Source organism: Alosa alosa, chromosome 1 (assembly GCF_017589495.1).
Source record: "Alosa alosa isolate M-15738 ecotype Scorff River chromosome 1, AALO_Geno_1.1, whole genome shotgun sequence".
NCBI lineage: Eukaryota > Metazoa > Chordata > Actinopteri > Clupeiformes > Clupeidae > Alosa > Alosa alosa.
Window position 1 is genome coordinate 20,633,637 of NC_063189.1, and position 22,372 is coordinate 20,656,008.

General features: G+C 45.2%; 1 protein-coding gene across 1 annotated transcript in view; it reads right to left on the bottom strand.

The window, feature by feature from the left end:
* LOC125295934 (protein unc-13 homolog A-like) overlaps window positions 1-22,147 on the bottom strand; it is a 76,734-nt gene extending 54,587 nt beyond the window's left edge. The window contains 7 exon segments of the mRNA XM_048245552.1: window positions 354-396; window positions 2,130-2,200; window positions 2,582-2,705; window positions 5,510-5,627; window positions 10,660-10,761; window positions 11,243-11,270; window positions 21,797-22,147. Of these exon segments, the coding sequence (XP_048101509.1) occupies window positions 354-396; window positions 2,130-2,200; window positions 2,582-2,705; window positions 5,510-5,627; window positions 10,660-10,761; window positions 11,243-11,270; window positions 21,797-21,818 (508 nt within the window). The 5' untranslated portion in view covers window positions 21,819-22,147.
* Between the last annotated feature and the right edge of the window lie 225 nt (window positions 22,148-22,372).

The following is a 22,372-nucleotide window of genomic DNA, read 5'->3' on the forward strand; positions in this document are numbered from 1 at the left end:
AACAGTCCCTGTGTGTGTGACTGTGACTGTTTATATATGTGTGGATCTTAATCCAAATACACTGTCCAATCGCTTTATGTTTCCCCCCTCCTCTCCCTTCCTCCCTCTCTCTCTCCCTCCATCTCCATCTCTCTCTTCCTCCCCTCTCTCCCTATCTTTATCTCCATCTCTTTCTCTCTCCTTCTCTTCTCTCAGGGGTGCTATGTCAGCAGGCTGCAGAGAGAGAACAGAACAGACACTCCTCCATCTAGAGCCAGAGCAGAAATACTCCCATTCAGTCACACACACGTGTGTGTGTGTGTGTGTGTGTTTGCGTGCACATGTGTGTGTGTGTGTGTGTGTGTAATACTTACAGCATTGTGTGCCTGGTACCGGTAGTGGTCTCTCCTGTTCAACCTGATGATGTGAAAACAAAATCAACCCCCATCACTTCCCATCATTCTTGTGTTCAGCTTTTTCACACATACGCTCACTCACACATGCTTACACACACATACACACAGACACACACACACATACTCACACAACCTCCCTCCCACCCCACACACACACACACACACACACACACACACACACACACACAACCTCCCTCCCACCACACACACACACACACACACACACACACACACACACACACACACACACACACACACACACCCCCCAAACACGTGCACATGCACACACACACATACTATACACACGTATACACACACACACACATACACAAACACGTGCACATGCACACACACACAAGCACAAATCATTTCTGTAAACCACTTATACGGCAGTAAGATGGTTAACATACTCCATTATTTCCACTCATCATTGGCATTTGCATTGTGCAGTCAGGGAAATGCCAAGCGAGCACTGATTTACAGCAAACGTGCATACGTGTACATGTGCATGTGTGTGTGCAGGGATGTAGTGGTAAAATAAGAGGTGGGTAATCTATGAATTCTGTGATCATGGTGAGGTGGACTGCGCTGTGCGGTATCGTATTTGATGATGGTGGAGGTTATTGTCCAATGTTTATAATAATACCAGTGGTATAGAGTCCCGAAGTGTGATGTAGCGTTTCCATGACGGCAGAATCACTGGATCTAAACAAAGTAGCATTGAATGTAAACATGTGGCATCATTTCTAGCTAATAAAAATGAATATATCCATTTAAACGTGTTCACCTGCTAGGCAGCAGCTTAGCCACATAACACGGATTCCCTGGCAGGTGTAATAGAAAGAAACAAAATTCTAGTGGTCTTCTCAAAGACTGGCGGCTGTTAAGAGCGACGTTTTTTGCCAAACAAATTAAGTCAAAACACGTCCGTGAATTTAAAGATTTTAACCGCATGCTGTGAAGTTACATGCAGGTCTCTTTTACGGAGGAAACCCATGCTAAAATAAAACTCTGTAGTCACGAATTTGATCGTATTGGTATGAATATATGTTGTAGTATGTGATTCCTACAGTGTAAAAAAATATACTAACGTCTTAGAAACGTTGTAAAATTATTGAAATAGATTAAGAAAGCCACCACTATGGTGATTTCTAATGGTAGATTGATTTGTTTAGATCCAGTGAAATTGCTGCCTTGGCAACGCTATGTCATGGCTTCGGTACTCTATTATGTAAATGGTTCCTAGAGTGTGGATGAGTGCATATTTTGTGAATGTGGATAATACAGTATGATGTTTGAATGTTAAACGTTGTAATTGGTGAATAAACTCTTTTGAGAGGTGGATAAACTCTAATAAGAGGTGGGTACATTATATTTTTGAAATTTCAGAGGTGGTGTGTTTTAACTGTGTTTATGTCTTATGTTCAGCTTTTTTACATATACACACCACTGTCATGCTCACTCACTGAGTGAGTGTGTTTGTGTGTGTGTGTGTGTGTGTGTGTGTGTGTGTGTGTGTGTGTGTGTATGCTAGTGTCTGTTTGTGTGTGTGTGTGTGTGTGTGTGTGTGTGTGTGTGTGTGCTAGTGTCTGTTTGTGTGTGTGTGTGTGTGTGTGTGTGTGTGTGTGTGTGTGTGTGTGTGTGTGTGTGTGTGTGCATGCTAGTGTCTGTTTGTGTGTGTGTGTGTGTGTGTGTGTGTGTGTGTGTGTGTGTGTGAGAGCAAGAGAAACTCACATCCTGGTCCCTCATGGCGTTGAGCTGTTCCAGTTTTTTAGCCCAGTATCGAGCCTCCTCCTCTGGGATGTCTGATAGGGAAAAATACAAACACACTCAGAAACTCATCTCTCCTGTAAACACATGCACACATGCACACACACACACACACACACCCACACACATATACCCCCCCCACACACACACACACACATACACACACATATACCCACATATACACAGACTTATGTACTCATATCCCTGTACACACACACACACACACACACACACACACATAGAAATATACACACACACACACAGCAGCAGATTTTGATAGAGGCAAAATGGGCAGCACATAACTACTGGGTTTAAAGGTTGAAAACACACAAATGTAGAACTAAGAGAACATCAGAGCTGTATCATATCTCTCTAAGTCGCAGAACCATGTGTCTATGTTCTACGTTCTAACTCACCCAGTGGCAGCTCGAAGCGTGTGTCCAGCAGAACGCGGTGGAACGTGGGTTCTTTAGTTCCGCAGATCTCGTTGTCGGCCATGATGACCTGGGAGTCCAGAGTCAGCCACTCCCCTGGGCCCTCCTGAGAGACGAGAGCAGGGTGAGAACACACACACAGACACATACACACACATATTCACATACACATGGATACACACACACACACACACACACACACACACACACACACACACACACACACACACACACACATATGCCTACACACACACACACACACACACACACATGCACACACATACAGTACACATGGATACACACACACACACACACATGCACACACATATGCACCTACACAATGATACACACACACACACACATGCACACACACACACACACACACACACATATGCACCTACAGTACACATGGATACACACACACACACACACACACACACGTATGCACCTACACATGGATACACACACACACACACACACACACACACACACACACACACACACGTATGCACCTACACATGGATACACACACACACACACACACACACACACACACACACACACACACCAACCTCCCCCCCACCACACACACACACACACCCAAACACTGTGAAGAGCCTTAAAGGAACACGCCACCCAATGTCAGTAGTAATATATTTTCTTACCTTAACTTTCCGCGAGGTTGAGTCATACCTCTCCGTGTCGGTATGCACGTGCACTCAAGCGCTCTGGCTGGCGCGCAAAATGTGTTAGCATGTTGCTATGCTAGCGGGCTCAGGCGTAGTCATAGAGAGAGGAAGATAGCAGTAATCAAAAACATCCACGTTTTCCCTACTTAAATACAGTTGCACGAGTAGTTGATAAAAATGTGTAAGGTCACTCAACATGAAACGTGGCGATTTTCCAAGCGAATAAACAGGAGAACTACAATGTGTGGCGCAATAGCACTTTGGAGTACTTCGACCTAGCGTAGTAATATTAACTCATTGAGTGCCAAAAACGTAATATTACGTTTTTCCTTCACATGCGTTGAGTGCCAAAAACGTTTTATTACATTTTTAGCTTTTTTTTTAATTACGAAACTAGACACTCTAACACACCTTATATGTGATTTTGGGAACTCTGTGATGAATGAAAATGAAATATATGACGATCAAAAACTCATGAAAACGCACAATCTCGACATTTTATCATAATAAGCCGCTTTGGGTCGGATCAGTGACGCATGCACGTCAGCTCAAAATCAGGCCATTTTCGTGGGTCTATCACTAGGTTGCAGTCTCGCCAGGTCAATATCATAAGTGTTATTTGTCAGCTCTAATTAAAGTGACAAGAATATGACCATATTATTCTATAATGAAATGAGAGTCTGGACAGTAAAGACAAAAGGAATGCATTTAGTTCACTTTGTTTTCATTTGTCATTCTTTTTGTCTTTACTGTCCAGGCTCTCATTTCATTGTGCCTCATATTTGTTTATAATAACCTTATATCTATTTATAACAACACCTCATTTGCTCTACTTTACCTAAAGCTGACAAATAACACCTATGACATTAACATAGTGATTTATAATATTGTGCATATGGGGTAAAGATGCTAGACTCGATACTTAGTTCATTGCACCCTTTAATTACTCAGTGAACTTATATCTGTTAATAATAGGGTCATATTGTTGTCACTTTACTTAGAGCTGACAAATAACACTTATGATATTGCATAGCTGTTTATAATTGTGTGCTATAGGGAGATGTATAAATTATTATAACTTTATTACATATACTTATAGTTATAGATATATCTAGGACTACAGTAGAAGTCAAAACTCTTTATGCATCACTATACACATTTAAGCAAAGTAGTTATGATGCATCATAAAACTGACAAGTGAGTAGGCAGATCTTGACATATTTATAATGCATTATTCAGATTAAAATTATAATCATTCATAATTAATATTTCATGATGCATTTCATAATGCATCATGAAATTGGTTATGATGACTTGTGAATACATATAGATGGTAATAATGAGCATTACAATGCTTTATAGACACCTTATAAAACATTATGAATGCATTCATAGGGCGTTATAAATACAACCTTCATAGAAAGTGTTGCTGCAAACGGTGGATAGAATCTACAATTAGGTGTTAATTAATATTACTACGCTAGGTCGAAGTACTCCCAAGTGCTATTAAGCCACACATTGTAGTTCTCCTGTTTATTAAACGGAAAATCGCCCACGTTTCATGTTGTGTGACCTTACACATTTTTATCAACTACTCGTGCAACTGTATTTAAGTAGGGAAAACATGGATGTTTTTGATTACTGCTATCTTCCTCCCTCTATGGCTACGTCTGATCCCGCTAGCATAGCAACATGCTAACACATTCACGCCGCGTGCCACAGCGTTTGAGTGCACGTACCGACACGGGAGAGGTATGACTCAACTCGTGAAAGTTAAGGTAAGAACATATATTACTACTGACATTGGGTGGCGTGTTCTTTTAAAACATAATGCCTAAGTTATAATCACACATTAGACCCTCTGTCTGTTACATATCGATTTAGAGATGGTTTGATCACAAACACACACACACACACACACACACACACACACACACACATACACACACACACACACACACACTGGACATGTTGTGTGTTTCGTCTGTTTATTCAACTTCATTCCCACCAGCCTCCACAAGCTGTTCACCCTCTCATTTGCCTTTCAGCTTTGCCTCTGATCAACCCAAAACTCACTTTCCACCATTACTGAAATAACCCACCCAATCCGTCCCAGTTACTAATACATGTTAGCATTTTAGCTTTATACATGTTAAGGCACAGAGCATTATTTTGTCCTTTAAATCCAGGCAGGAAGTGAGGTCATAACTGTGCACCTCACCTCATTGGACTGGCGTATGCTGTGGAGCGGGATCCAGACCGTGCCCACCATGGTGTCCCAGATCAGCCCCTTATTCCACACCTCCACCGTCAGGCCCAGATCCAACCGGTTGATCTCACTACAGGGACGAGAGGGGGGGGGGTGCAGACCTATGAGACATTTCACCAACACTCATCACAAAGAGAGAGAGAGAGTGAGAGAGAGAGACAGAGAGAGGGGGAGGGACATAGAGAGAGAAAGAGAGGGACATCTATCTATCTATCTATTTATCTATCTATCTATCTATGAGGATGTGAACACAGCAGCAGGTGATGTTACAGTAACGCAGGAGGAGGAGGGGAAATGACTGACCACATGAAGGACAAAGGGAAAGGGGATGATGGGATACTAAACCGATAGACAAACCGGTGTCCTCAGTGTCTCATACCCACTCCTCAGGTGACACCACACGACTTTGGCTCTGATGTTGCGCTACACATCCAAACACACCTCTCACATCTCAAACCCTGCAGTGTGCGCTAAATGCCTGGTGTGTGTGTGTGTGCGTGTGTGTGTGTGTGAGTGTGTTTGTGAGTGTGTGTGTCGATGTGTTTGATTGCTATGTGTCCCATGTGTGTGTGTTTGCTAAGTGCCTGGTGAGCTCCACACTGGCAGAGGGACAGACAGCTGGCAGATAGCTCCACCAGACAGCTGTGATGCTAATAGAATCCTGGAGCACCTGGGACTGTGTGTGTGTGTGTGTGTGTGTGTGTGTGTGTGTGTGTGTGTGTGTGTGTGTGTGTGTGTGTGTGTGTGTGTGTTTATCATAAAGAGCTGACAAAACAGGATTTACCCCTTGAGCAGTGATTTAGAGAGAATGCAGTAGTTTAGGATGATGTTTAGTTGGGTTCATTGATGTGAGGTGTTCAGTGCACTTATTATCTGTTTGCTTACTCAGAAAGGGAACTATCTCTAAATGTTTACACCACATCCAATTATAATAAATAATACTGAAACTATCACCTCAGAACCATTGTGTTCTTCCTCAACCACCACTCATCATTAGAGTCCATTAATGGAATGGTGAGCAATTCAAAGCTAACACAGCCATGGCTCTGTAATCTGAAAACAAGTGTGCTCCCCTGCACACATAACACCATTGCAGCCAAAGAGCAGCAGGTGGCGCTAGCGTGCACCCTCACACCCATGGAGCACAGAAGGGGGGGGGGGGGTTATTTGTTTGGCCATAGAGTTCAAATATCACTAATATCTCTCTCTGCAGAATCTCTAAACCAACCTTCAACGGAGAGGTTAACGTGAACACATGACATGAGAAACCCCCCCCTTCCTCTCCTCTCTTCATCTCCTCTCCTCCCCCTCTCAAACTCTTCCTCTCCTCTTTTTTTTTTTTTTTTTTTTTTTTTTTTTTTTTTTTTTTTTAAGTATATTTTTTTGGCCTTTTATGCCTTTAAATTACAGGACAGTAGAGAATGACAGGAAGTGGGAGAGAGAGTCGGGGTGGGATCTGGAAAGGACCACGGGGCGGGAGTCGAACCCGGGTCGCCGGCGTACGGTACAGGTGCCCCAGCCAGCCGCGCCACAGCTGGGGCCCTTCCTCTCCTCTTTTCTCTTCTCTTCCTCTCCTTTCCTCTCTCTTCCTTTTCTCTCTTCCTCTCTTCCCCTATCTCCTCTCCTCCTCTTCTATCCTGGTCCTGGGATAGGAAAGTGCTGTCTCCACCATTCCAACTGCAACCTCTGTAGAGCCAATATGAGCAGTCTCTCTCTCTCTCTCTCTCTCTCTCACACACACACACACACATACACACACACACACACACTCTCTCTCTCTCTCTCTCTCTCTCTCTCTCTCACTCTGTGCTGCTCCTCTGGGAGACTTTTTGACAGAAGAATGAAGAATGCAGCACACACACACACACACAAAACACTCTGGTGTTGTAGCTCTCATTAGATCATTAGAAGACATTTTCAGACTGAAGAAAAAACAGCAGGATGTCTGCCTCTTTGTGTGTGTGCATGTGTGTGTGTGTTATGTATTGAACATCACACTGGATAGTTAGTGCTGCCTCTTCCTCTCTCAAACTCTCTCTATCTCTCTCCGCCAAGTGCAGCTATCATTATGACCGCCCGCTAGCGAAGCATCATAATGATTGTCAAAGTTTTTTTTTTTCCCGTCATCTACCTGAATTTTTTGGTCAACGATACCGGGACACGAAACACCGGGTGCACATGAAATTTTGGTGGGTATGTAGCCCCACTAGACTTTTACGGAAAAATTTCGTTTACTAGTGGGCCACTTCCCCCGTGCGCTGTACCCCGAACGCAAAAAAAGCGTTTTCCTAAATAACTACTGAACCGTGGCATTGAGGATGAAGAATCTTTTATGGTATGTTGGTCTCAAGGGCCCACATCAACCTGGCCCATAATCACTCATTTGTGATTTGCCCCCCCAGGTAAAAATGAAAAATGCAATATCATTCTGCTTTTTAATCACCTATCTTCAAAGTTAAGATGTTCAGAACTGCACCAAATGTTATGTGTAAGGATTGACCTGGCATTCTCTGAGGGTATGCCAAGTTTCTCGTGAATTTCATCCATGGGGGTTCTAAAAACATTTAGGTTATGTGTACATTTAGTGACTGTACACTCATTGGCCTGTAGATGGCGGGCACACATATACACATGCACACACACACAGGTACGCACATACTATCGGTATTAGAACGGTATAACTCCCTGATGCATTTTTGCATTTAGAATAGCCAAAGCGTGGGATATCTCAATCGAAAAATTAAACAATATCGGGCGCCCTATGGACTAGGCTGGGAGTGAACTCCAGTTCGACCTGCCCGCGCTATTTATTTTTGATTTTCTTAAAAGATTGAGCTTGGTCTCTCATGAAAGCCAGACAAGCCATGGACCTCAGTTACACAATGCAAGGGAACATGAATCAGCCTTATATTTGCACAAACAACAACGGACAATGAAGCTCTTCAACTTTGGCCCAAGTTAAAATGTATGAACAGTCTAGCCGACGATTTCATCAAGGCCCATTTGACATGTCAAAGTTTGCACCACTGGTTAGATGTTTGAGCATTTCATTTCAGACTACTGTTACTTAATTTTAGCATTGACAATAAAGTATCACATGAACTAAAGATGACTAAAATCTATGCAGAAGAAGAAACATTCACAAAAATCCATCTAATCCAAAAAGCTGTTGAAAACGGCATGGAACTGACAGAGATGTTTTTTGTTTATTAATTAATAAATAAATAACAAATAAAAATATAACATTATGCTGATACCCTTCCTGCTCCCTCTCTCTCTATCTCCCTCCCTCCCTCCCTCCTCCTTCATCTGCTCTTGTGTCCAGCCATCTATCTCACACCCCTCTTCTGTCCCTCCTGTTATGGTTGTATATTCCCATCCTCATGACCCACATACTGCCCTGTTCCATTCTAGTTTCTCCCTTTTCTTCCCTCTCTCTCTCTCTCTCTCTCTCTTTCCCTCCCTCTCTCTCTCTCTTCCCCCTTCTCTCTCTCTCTCTCTCCCCCCCTCTCTCTGTCTCTCTCCTTCTCTCTCAATTTAGTTCAATTCAATATAGGCTTTATTAGCATGAGCATTTAGTGAGAAATAGTGCTTCCATAGCATGAACACACAGTGCAGAAATACAGACATCTACCCCCCCCCCCCTCTCTCTCTGTCTGTCCCTCTCACTCTCCTTCCTCTCTCTCTATCTCTCCCTCCCTCCATCTCTCTCTCCCTTCTCTTTCCTCCCTCTCTCGCTCTCTTCCTCCCTCCATCTCTCTCTCCCTTCTCTTTCCTCCCTCTCTCGCTCTCTTCCTCCCTCCATTTCTCTCTCCCTTCTCTTTCCTCCCTCTCTCGCTCTCTCCCTCCCTCCATCTCTCTCTCCTTCTCTTTCCTCCCTCTCTCGCTCTCTCCCTCCCTCCATCTCTCTCTCCTTCTCTTTCCTCCCTCTCTCGCTCTCTCCCTCCCTCCATCTCTCTCTCCTTCTCTTTCCTCCCTCTCTCGCTCTCTTCCTCCCTCCATCTCTCTGCCTTTTCTGCTGTTTCAGCTCAGCGGCAGTTGTGTTTCTTGAGGTTCACTTCATCCTCATAACCCAGATACAGCCCTCCCAAAGAGAGAGGGATGAGAGAGGCAGGAAGGAAGGAGTGAGGGATGATGAAAAGAGAGAGAGAGAGAGATGGGGAGAGAGGGAGAGAGAGGAGATATCAGAGTAGGCGAGAGGGAGAGAGAGAGAGAGAGAGGGAGAGAGGGAGATGGGGGGAAGTGTGAGAGGCAGAGAAAGTGAGAGATGAAAGGAGGGGAGGAAGGAGAAAAAGAGACAGGGCTGGAATGAGCAGAAGGAGAAAATGAATGAGGCAATGAGAGAAGAGAAGGAAAGAAAGAGACAGGAAAGAAATGAAAAACGAGATAGAAGATGCGAAGAGAAAGATCAATTCAGCGGGACGGAGGGGAGGGACAAGGAGAGAAATGAACAGGAGCACATGTCAAGAAAGGAGGAGAGGAGGAGCAGAGGAGAGAGGAGGAGATGAGAGAAGAGGAGGGAAGAGGAGAGGGTAGGAGGAGATGAGAGGAGAGGAGGGAAGAGGAGAGAAGGGGAGAGGGTAGGAGGAGATGAGAGGAGAGGAGGGAAGAGGAGAAGGGGAGAGGGTAGGAGGAGATGAGAGGAGAGGAGGGAAGAGGAGAGAAGGGGAGAGGGTAGGAGGAGATGAGAGGAGAGGAGGGAAGAGGAGAGAAGGGGAGAGGGTAGGAGGAGAGGAGAGAAGAGAGGAGTAGAGCAGATGAGAGGAGAGGGGAGAGGAGAGAAGAGAGGAGGAGAGGAGGAGAGAGGAGAGGAGGGGAGGGGAGGAGTGGAGAGAAGAGAGGAGGGGAGGAGAGGGGAGAAATGGAGATAACATTGGACAGGAAAGGAATATACAGACAAACAGCAGAGAAGCAGAGGAGGACGAGGGGGAAAGATAAATCAGGAAAAAAGGAGATTAACGACTAGAAACAAAGAGAGAGATGGGGAGAGAGAGAAAGATGAAGAGAGAGATATATGGAGAGATCGAGAGAAAAGGATGAAGAGAGAGAGAAAGGGAGGGGAGAGAGAGAGAAAAGCAAGAGGTAAAGAGAGACGGACTCACAACATGAAGTCCTGCTCCCAGCTGGGCAGGTTGCCGCGGACTGCGATAGTGGTGCTCTTCACATTTTGGACCTTCAGCGTCACGTAGGTGTTAAACTTCTCTGTGAGGGCAACACACACACACACACACACACACACACACACACACACACACACACACACACACACACACATACAAAGAAAGACAGAGAGAGAGGCACTTTAAGACAGACCTTTTTCACTAACATCCAAAAAGACCTAAACTTTATAGTCATTGAAGACAGTAATAAAATGCCCATACTTCTTGAGAACATGTCTTAAAATGTGAGGGACATGGTATAGAACAAAAAATCCTGTCTCTGTGTTAACAGACACATGCATGCCTACACACACACACACACACACACACACACACACTATTGCTTATTCTGTGTTCACATTTTTACCCAAATTTGAGAGAGAGAAAAAAAAAGAGAGAGAGAGAGAGAGAGAGAGAGAGAGAGAGAGAGTGTAAGATAAGCACAACTTTACATTAAGAGATCAATACTAACACATGTAGATGCACACATGCTTAACATATCATGACATGGCACATTACGTACCTTTGGGGTCCATCAAACTTGGCTTTTTTCACTGCAAAAAAACAGACAGAGAAAATAGACTTTAAACACAGACAGCAGGACTGTATCAGGACTCAAGCAGGTTTATGGAGTATGGGCTGTGCTGTGTTGGCCAGGCCAGGCCTGGCCAGGCCAGGCCAGTGCTATGTGTGTGTGTGTGTGTGTGTGTGTGTGTGTGTGTGTGTGTGTGTGTGTGTGTGTGTGTGTGTGTGTGAAAGAGAGAGAGAGAGAGTGCATGTGTGTGTGTGTTTGTGTATGCGCTGTGCCAGTGTTCTGCTTGATTTATACGCATTATTTTCTCAGCCTTAGTTTACATCATGTGTGATAACTCAAAACAGCTACTCTTGTCAGATGGCCATCATACATCATTGAAAAGCTGAGATTCCAGGCTTTCAGAAAAGGTATGGTAGCCTTTGCCACTTTTTCGGTAACGACCAACCCCTCTGGCTCACGGACTATAGGCTGTGTGTGAGTGTGTGTGTGTGTGTGTGTGTGTGTGTGTGTGTGTGTGTGTGTGTGTGTGTAGATGACTGCAGTGAACACTAGGTTGTGTGCAGTGTGTCTGTGTGTGTGTAGAAGAGTGCAGTGTGTGTGTGTGTGTGTGTGTGTGTGTGTGTGTGTGTGTGTGTGGAGAAGAGTGCAGTAAACACTAGGCTGTGTGTGTGTGTGTGTGTGTGTGTGTGTGTGTGTGTGTGTGTGTGTGTGTGTGTGTAGAAGAGTGCAGTGAACACTAAGCTGTGTGTGCTGTCACAGGCTCCCATACACTCCACCATATTCCACTTCAACGTCTTCTCCTAAAGGCCTCTCACTGTAATAACTAGTCAGAGACTCAAGAGAGAAACAGAGAGAGAGAGGGAGGGAGGGAGAGAAAGAGAGAGAGAGAAATATACAGAAACAGAGATATAAGTAAACAAGCAGGAGTGAGAGAAGAGAAAAAATGATGAGAACAAGGTGTGTGTGTGAAGGGGGGCAAGAGAGAAAAGGTGGGTGAAGAAAAGAGGGGGGTAAATAAAAGAGAAGGTAGTGATATTTGATCACTCTCTCTCTGTTTCTCTCTCTCTCTCTTTCAATCTCTCTCTCTGGGTGAAGATGTGAACTCCTGAAGTCTCCCCTGTGAGTTCTGATATTGAACACCCTAATTAAACTGTTTCACATCAGAGAGAGAGAGAGAGAGTGTGTGTGTGTATGTGTGTGTGTGCTGTGTGTGTGTGTGTGTGTGTGTGTGTGTGTGTGTGTGTGTGTGTGTGTGTGTGTGTGTGTGTATGTGTGTGTGTGTGTGTGTGCCTAAGTTGCATACATAAGTTCATATAAATATAGACAGAGACAGAGTCAGAGAGAGAGAGAGAGCTAGAGAGAGGAAGGGGGGTTACAGATTATCAGAGAGAGAACATATCAGAGAGATTGAAAATGAGTGACTCAGTGAGTAAGTAAGATACAGAGAAAGATGGTGAGAGAGACAGCGAGAGTGAGAGAGAGAAAAAGAGACAGAGAAAGAAGGAGAGACAGTGAGAGAGGAAGAGAGACAGACAGAGAGATTCTTCTCCACTGCAGCAAGGCGGCCCTGTGCTGACGTCAGAGAGGCTCATGTAAAATTCATAGCCGCCCTCACCCTCACTCCCCTATTGCCACAGTACTGCTCACACATTACCATTCAAAGCCCACAGCCCTTTGCTCTCTCCCACTCTCTCTCTCTCTCACACACACACACATACCACACACACACACAAACACACACACACACACACACACGCACGCACGCATGCACACACACACACACACACACAGACTTAATGACACAGACACAGATGCACAAAATCTGTAACCCCCACACACACCCCGACACACACATACATACACACATTGCTAACCAGGAGTGAGCCATCTGCCTCACAGCCACCTCCACCCCACGCACACACACAGATGAGGTGGTAAATTCCTTGTGCTAGGGGATTTTCCCAGTGGCCAATCAACTACCAAGCATCTAACATTATTACACAACAAGACACAGGATACGACAATGCACAGTTGGCTGGCGGCAGTCGCCAACACACAATGCTACCTCCTTCACACAGAATCACATGTGCTGCCAGTAGCCTGAATGCTACTCTTCACTAGAGTTGTCAAGAAGGCAACTTCCTTCATGTTTCGCTGAATTAGGTCCCTAAGACCTCCAGAAGGCTCAACGGTGGTGTCTGGCATCCCAGAACCACCCCCATCCACACTCATGATGGGTTCTCTACCAACTAATTCTTCAGTCATTCCTCTTTGTTACTGTGGCCATTTATGATCCGATCAGCAACATAGCCCTTGATGTGGGTAGCCACAAATATCAACAAATACCAAACAAATTCCTCAGTCAATCCTCTTTGTTGCTGTGGCCCTTTACATTCAGCAACATAACCAAACAAAACTCAAGACCTTGATGCAGGCACCAACTAATTAATTCCATCTTCTTCATTGCTGTGGCTGTGTATGATCTGATCAGCAACATAACTGACAAAATACAAGCCCCTTATACAGGCACCAACAAATACCAACTAATTCCTCTTTCAAACCTCTTTGATCCTGTGGCCATAGATCAGCAAAACACAAGCCATTGATGCAGGCACCAACAAGTACCATCCCAGAAACACAGCGACAAGTTTTAAAAATGTCAGAGTTAGCTCAATAAAATGGACGGTGTGCTCAAATTCAAAATACAACACACCATGTCAGGTCTCAAAGCAATCAAAACCATGCATGCACTGTGGAACCTCCAACAACCACCACAGTCCCGTGCTTGACCCATTTTCCAGAATTGCTTATACTTTTCTGTTCCTCTCGGCTCAAGTTCAAGTTCAAGTAGTTTATTGTCATGTACTCATAAAAGGACTTATGAATAATGAAATTCCTTGTGCTCAAGAGCCAGCTCAACTTTAAAGAATAAATTAACAGTAGTAATGGATAATATTGTGTGTGTTGTATGGGGGGTATTATATGTGTGTGTGTCGGGGGGGGGAGTAATCGGCTATCGCACAAATTAAATTCTACTATCCCTGTCATCTGCCCGCAGAGTTAAACTGTTGTTCTCAAGCCAACCTGCCAGTTATACAGTGTCCAGGTATAGTGACCCTGAATCAGGTTAGTTTTACAACCAGACAGAATATGCTTAAAAAAGTGTCAGCCATGACCTATAGCATAAGATTGTAGGCCATTTGATGATGCTATCGAACCCAGTTATCAAAAAGGTTGAGTTGGCAGATAGCTCCCCATACTGGAGAAGAGGCAGAGGGAGTAGAGATGCACACAAGCTATTTCAAGGCCATGAAGGGATTTTATCATGGAAGAAAAACTCATGAATGTATCTTTCAGGAACTAAGATGTATTTTAGGGCTTAATCAATGGCTGGAGCGCATCTTTAAAGATTTCATTATAATATCAATTTCATTTGATCTTAACTTAACTACACAACAGCCGATCGCCATGACGATGAATTTGACCCAGCTCGTGATCAGATCCAGTCTGGACTCATCTGAGTATGTGTAATCAGCGGTGCTTACAGGACATCAGCAGCTGTTCCTGAACCTCATTACCCAGTGCCCACTCCTCCACCTTCATCATCAATCACTCTCCTCTCTTCCTTTCTCTCAATCACTCTTCCTGATTCTAATCACAACCTCTTTTTTCATCCCTCTCTCACCCCTCTTCTTCCTGCTGTCTCTCTCTCTATCCTCTCATCACCACCCTCTCTTCTCTCTTTCACAATCCTCTCTCTCTTCCTTCCTCTCCCTCTCTTTTTCTCTCTCTCCTTTCTCCACCTGTCACACACTCCTCATCGCCCCCCATATTTTGCTTTATTATTAGAGCCGGGTGTGTTTACCTGTTAACATCTACAAAGTGTGTGTGTGTGTGTGTTGGGGTGCATGCTGTATATACAAAGTTGAGAGGAAGGGACCAGACTTTATGTGTTTTGGTTTTGTGTGTGTGTGAGAGAGAGAGAGTATGTGTGAGTGTGTGTGTGCGCGCGCGCGTGTGTGTGGGGAAAAAAAAAAACGGAAAAAAACTCACTTAGTGAGTTCTATCTTTGGTGGATAAAATTAATATTTGAAAACTATAAAGGAACCAATGGAAAAATACCCTCCCTCCCACACACGCACTCATCTGCGCGTGCGCACAAACGCACACACACACACATACAGCTCTGTCTCTCCGCTGGTGAACACACTCACAGGAGTTTGTTCATTTATTTATCTCTTCAGACAGACAGTGCCTGTTCAGCAAGCTTTTAGTGCTGCGCTGGGCTGGGCTCCTCTCCACTGCTGCATTTCCTGTCCTCCTGAATATGTGCGTGTGTGTGTGTGTGTGTGTGTGTGTGTGTGTGTTTACATCTTTGCTCACAGGCTCTAATTGCACCATAATGGTCTCACTTCAATCCAGTCATTATTTGCTGGCGGGGGCAGCAGGCAAAGAAAGCATCAGATCTGATATCTAATTGATTAACACCCCACCCAAGGTGATTGATTGATTTGATATCTAATTGATTAACACCCCACCCAAGGTGATTGATTGATTTGATATCTAATTGATTAACACCCCACCCAAGGTGATTGATTGATTTGATATCTAATTGAATAACACCCCACCCAAGGTGATTGATTGATCTGATATCTAATTGACTAACACAGTAGGGATACCAGCTGACACCGGCCCAGTTGTGGGTCCGGTCCACACCACAGCCAGCGCCACTGGCTTGGCACAGAGGGTCAATTTCTGACCAAAGATAATTTAACAATGATGCAAAATCTATTTGCTAATTTCATACCATGATTAAGATCCTAAGCACAACTATTGGCAGGCAGTGTTTCTAGACTCATACTGTGGCTTTATAAAGTACTAACATGTTCTGTGGCTTTATAAAGTACTAACATGTTCTGTGGCTTTATACAATATTAATGTTCTGTGGCTTTATAAAGTACTAACATGTTCTGTGGCTTTATACAGTATTAACATGTTCTGTGGCTTTATAAAGTACTAACATGTTCTGTGGCTTTATAAACTACTAACATGTTCTGTGGCTTTATACAGTATTAACATGTTCTGTGGCTTTATAAAGTACTAACATGTTCTGTGGCTTTATACAGTATTAACATGTTCTGTGGCTTTATAAAGTACTAACATGTTCTGTGGCTTTATAAAGTACTAACATGTTCTGTGGCTTTATACAGTAGGCCTATTAACATGTTCTGTGGCTTTATGAAATACTAACATGTTCTATGGCTTTATAAAGTACTAACATGTTCTGTGGCTTTATGAAATACTAACATGTTCTATGGCTTTATAAAGTACTAACATGTTCTGTGGCTTTATACACTATTAACATGTTCTGTGGCTTTATACAGTAGGCCTATTAACATGTTCTGTGGCTTTATACAGTATTAACATGTTCTGTGGGGCAATCGGCTACAGCATCCATACTATACCACTTTTGTGTCCAGGAGCCCACTGGGACCAGCGTCCGAGTCCGGCCCCGGTCATTTCGCGGCCCCACACCATCTCTGTCTTCCACTCACTTCCTGTCACTCTCTTCACTGTCATGAAAGGCCCCAAAAGTAAAAAGCTTTAAACAAAACAAAAAAACTCTGTATATAGCTGCTTCACTGTAACTGTTCAGAGTAATATGTGTACCATTTGAACGTAAATTGGCAATTCCTTAAGACCCCCACTTCAAGAGTGATAAACAAGTTTTTTGAAACTCTCTAACACAAATGGCAATAGAACAGACGTTCTAAAGCGACACCTGTACTCAGTCTCGCCACGTTTCTGGGCCATACAGCTGCTGTTGGCTTTTAGTCCTGACCCTTGGAAATTTAATCTAGTGTAGCTCTCTACCTCGCTCTCTCTACTTCTCTCTCTCTCTCTCTCTCTCTCTGTCATTGAGCAGGAGACTTCACGTATCGCGGTCTGGTGAATCGAGTGCCCCAAACACTCCCTCTGGCAGGGGGCTGGCTTTGATTTGAACGTTCCAGAGCAACAGTGGTGGTGTGTGTGTGTGTGTGTGTGTGTGTGTGTGTGTGTGTGTGTGCACTTCCTTTCCTCACGCGGGCTCACAGCAGCCTCTGCAATACATCAAGACCAGGGGAGGAGAGGAGAGGCCGAGGATCAATGGAAGGGAAATTGAATTGCAGAGAGAAGAACAGGAAACAGACGCTTAATAATAGCTCCCAAATCATAAATCACTGCCCACCCCCACCCCCCAGGCATTATTCAGCGCCACGCACAGCACGCGGGCCACAAAAACAACAGTGAGTGACCAATGACAGCTGGTCAGTGTGGGCAAGTGGACACAAACACACAGAGACGGTGAGTAAATACACCTCTTGGGGCGACACACACTTCAAGCACAAACGCCCCCCCTTCACACACACACCCCCTCATAACCCCTCAGCTCTGCCCATGCTACAGGAATGGCTCCTGGTAGCTTAGTGGTCCTAGTGTCACAGTATCTGCATCCATGCATTATTTATGGCCTGGGGCTTTCAAAATCCAATACTCTGCACATTTGTCCTGCTCATGAGAGTTTTGATTAGATTGGCCTACAGCCCTTGGTAAGCTAGTGAATGTGACTGCATTTATTTGTGTGTGTGTGTGTGTGTATATGTGTGTGTGTGTATGTGTGTGTGTGTGTGTGTGTGTGTGTGTGTGTGTGTGTGTTTGTCTGTATAAGGGGTATGTATGCATGTGCATGTGTGTGTGTGTGTGTGCTGTCCTGTGTATGTAGCCCTGACCTGACCCACAGACTGACCCTCTCCACAGAAGCACAAACATTCTTGGCAAGAACATCAACTACAAATGGAGGCTTTTATGTAAGGGCACAGCACATCACTTTGCCCAAACCATCATCCGTGACTCATGGTCGTGTGTGGGCTGTGAAAATGTGACACTTCAACATGGAGGGAATGCAAACATAATCTTACATAACACACTCTCACACTCTGGAGACTGCATATACCACAGAATATACATATGCCCCCATATACAGTACTACCCACTACTGCATATACCACAGAATAGACTGCACATATGCCCCCATATACTGCCCCCTACTGCATATACCACAGAATAGACTGCACATATGCCCCCATATACTGGCCACTACTGCATATAAGTATAAGTATAAGTATTTATACTCTTTTGATCCCGTGAGGGAAATTTGGTCTCAAATTTGGTGCATTTATCCCAATCCGTGAATTAGTGAAACACACTCAGCACACAGTGAGGTGAAGCACACACTAATCCCGGCGCAGTGAGCTGCCTGCAACAACAGCAGCGCTCGGGGAGCAGTGAGGGGTTAGGTGCCTTGCTCAAGGGCACTTCAGCCGTGACTACTGGTCGGGGTTCGAACCGGCAACCCTCCAGTTACAAGTCCGAAGCACTAACCAGTAGGCCACGGCTGCCCCCAATATACCACAGAATAGACTGCACATCTGCCCCCATATACTGCCCCCTACTGCATATACCACAGAATATACTGTGTCCCCATATGCCATACAATATATATCCCCCCGGCCCCAATACCACACACCATATAGCACAGAGAATACAACCCCCATACATACCGGACACAGCCACCACACAGCCTACCCCATACCCCATACCACCCACCATAGGCAACAGAACTCCTACACTCTAGCTAGAGTTTACCACTCACTCATGATTCATATAATACTGTAATAGTTTGTGTTTAGTTCATGTGTGTGTGTGTGTGTGTGTGTGTGTGTGTGTGCACGGGTTTGTCTGCACTGTATCTGTGTGTGTGTGTGTACGGTTTGTGTGTACTGTATTTGTGTGTGTGTATGTGTGTGTGTGTGTATGTGTTTGTACTGTGTGTGTGTGTGTGTGTGTGTTTGTACTGTGTGTGTGCACTGTGTGTGTAGTTCAAGACCTGAGCCAGGTTAGGACTGAGTCAGTTCCAGGGTCAGGGTCAGCCAGGGCCTGCTGGTTCAATGTGGTCTACATTCCATTATGCACTCCATTACTGTAGAGGTCACACTGGCCTTGACCCCTGACTCTCTACAGCCTGCCTGCCTGGCATGCAGGCATTCACGCAGAAATACAGCTCAGTGTAAATAACAACAACTAAACAAGACAGCAAACGTAAACAAGAAAGGAAAATTACACCCACGACATAGGGGGTAGGACTTATGCATACACTGATTCTCACACAGCGGAGGTGCTGCTCTGGATTCGAACCCAGATGGGCAAATTTGAGGGATGTGCTGTCCGAGAGGGAGAGCACATGTGAGGGAGTGTTGCCGCTATGGTTGATTCTAAGATCTGCCATCTGCCGTACCAACAAACCTGGCCCTTTGTGGTCAAGTGGCAGGTTTAGGGTGCCCCATCCAACCAGGTACGAACATGGCTGGGTGGGGGCTGACTGCTCCTCCACATAATTACACTCACAATCTCTCTCTCTTTCTCTCCTCTCTCTCTCCCTCTCTCTTTCTCTCTCAGACTAACCATTTCCTGCCATGGCTAAACAAATAAATAAAAACTGACCGGTGAATCACCAGGGAAAACATTGACAGACTCCAGCGTTGCTGTCAGATTCAGCACAGTGACCTTATTCCAGCGCCGTAAAAAACGACATTGAGCATTATCGTAAATAAGTCCCCTCCGCACCCCACCCCACCCCCGTGACTCATACCTCCCAGATCCACAGCCCCCACTATGTTGGCTGCAGGAGGCTGCTGTGACCTTACCCAGATACCCCTGCTGCTAATACCCATACTGCTGTCCCCCTAACTCCAAAACCCCCCCACCCCAACTCCCCCAACTCTGACTCCAACTGTAACTTCAGGAAGAGGAGCTCAATCTGACATCTGGGCTGCCAGGCTCAGGTAATGTATGGGTGAACTTGCCCCCAGAGCCTGAGTCGCCACCATGACAACCCAAGGCAGGGAGGCGGGGAGGGAGAGGGAGAGAGGGAGAGAGGGAGAAAGAGGGAGAGAGAGAGATGGAGAAGGGAGAGAGAGAGACAGAGAGAGAAAGACATAGATGGGGGGGAGGGAGAGAGAGAGAGAGATGGAGAGGGGGAGAAGGAGGGGAGAAATTAAGGGGGGTAGAGGGTAGAGAGATGGAGAGGGAGAGCCGGCAAGGGAAGTGCCCAGGAGTAGAGGACACAGAGCTGTCTACACATCTGTCTGCCTGCCAGGGGCGAGGACACACAGCCACTACACACTGAGTCAACATTGTCTCATGTGTTTCAGCTCAAGAGGATCAACATGGGGCTTTGGTGCAATGAGAGAATATTGTGAAGAAGATACAGACTCTCTCTCTCACACACACACACACACACAAACTCAAACATGTACTCCTCAACAGATTCATGGATAGACAGACAGACATACAGATAAGATACACAGATAGATAGATAAATAGATAGATAGATAGATAGATGGATAGATTAAACAAGAGAGAAGGGAAGAAATACATGCATAGTTTAGGAAATATTCTGCAGAATCTTTACACACACACATCGTCTTTGAACGCACAGAGCAGTCTGTGGAGATGTACTGGTTGCACGTCACACACCAGGAATCTTTATGCAGCAGCCGAGAAGAGGGAACGGGGGGCTAAAAATAGCACTATCACTATTAGAGGTGCGTACTCGTCCCTTAACCGGACTCTGTCGCCGCCGGGAGAGGTGACGCGGGGTGACACGCGTCGCGACTCGGTGTGTCAAACATTCACCGGTGGCACACATGAATGAGTGCGGCGCGCGGGGCATTCACAACGGTACCGTGCGCGTATGATCTTATTTTCATTGACTGCATCGTTAATCAAATCGACAATCAAAGAAGGGGACGCCGACGCACGCTTCCGGGCGAGAGAGTCGTCGTGTCGAAAACGAACAGAATGAAGAAGACGTGCAAGACACGCTCCTCGATGACGCCGCGCCGATAGTCATTGTAACCCATAACACGACCTCAAGCGCACACCCACAGGATTCCCTCACGAGCGGGGGAGACATGGACACAAGCTACAGGATTCCGTTGACGTGTCTTCCACGTTTCTGTTCTTTCTTTTTGCCATTTTCCACATCTTCAGCGCATCAACAGAGCTTTTTGACAGATAACGGATATCTGAGAGTAAAATAATCACAATATCCGATTCTCAAATTAATATTGATCCAGTAACCTATAATCAAATGACCCAATGACAAATATCTGCAATAATAATAATAATAATAATAATACAAACAGGGAAGAACCTCATAACTGTCCGATTAAACAAAGCAGAGCATGAAGCAACTACTTAGTAGGCTATCACTTAGGCTACTTTGTGAAATTACATGAGGCTATAAAGCCTATGTTTAATGCGATATATTACATAATTATTGACTTAATGCATAACAACTGTGGTAAGTTACTTTCATTTTTCAGAATATGCAGGAAGCACTTGTAAGCACAATGATGTTTTGTAGGCTGCCAAATCAAAATCTCCAACCACCTCAGCAGTACCGGTACCGCGCAACAGAGATAGGCTGTTTTCTCCACTTACCCCCGACACAGAGCAGTGACATGTCTTGTAGTAGCTTTGAGAAGCGCAAGCTGTCCTCTACCGGCCCCCCTGCCTCTCCTCTCCGGAGTTGGGTAGCTATAGGCTACGTGCTGAGATTGGATGCTGTTCACTTCAAAACCAATCCGTTTTCAAAGACAAGGGGAGGGGGGACAAAAGTCGTATGCCTTCAAACCAGCTGAACAGCAACTAAGTGGTTACGTCCCGTACACCGCTCGCCTCTCTCTCTCTCTCTCTCTCTCTCTGTCTTTCTCTTCCGCAGGACGGTGTGTATGTGCGTGTGTGTGTGTGGCAGCCTCGCCTTAGCGCCCCGCTCGCCCGCGCTCAGCCATCTTGTTTCAGCACCAGTGCGGCGGGGACAGCTCAGCGCGTGACGTCACGCTGATGAGACGCAGCAGGAGCCACGAGCCATACTGGAGACATATCTGACCACTCGCCGCGGCAGCGGAGTTTCTTTCCCTCCCACACACTTTTTTTTCTTGAAAGGAGCTCCCGGAAAACGCACAGAGAATAATAAACAGCCTCAGCCACAGCCAGGAAACCGATTCATTCAAGTCA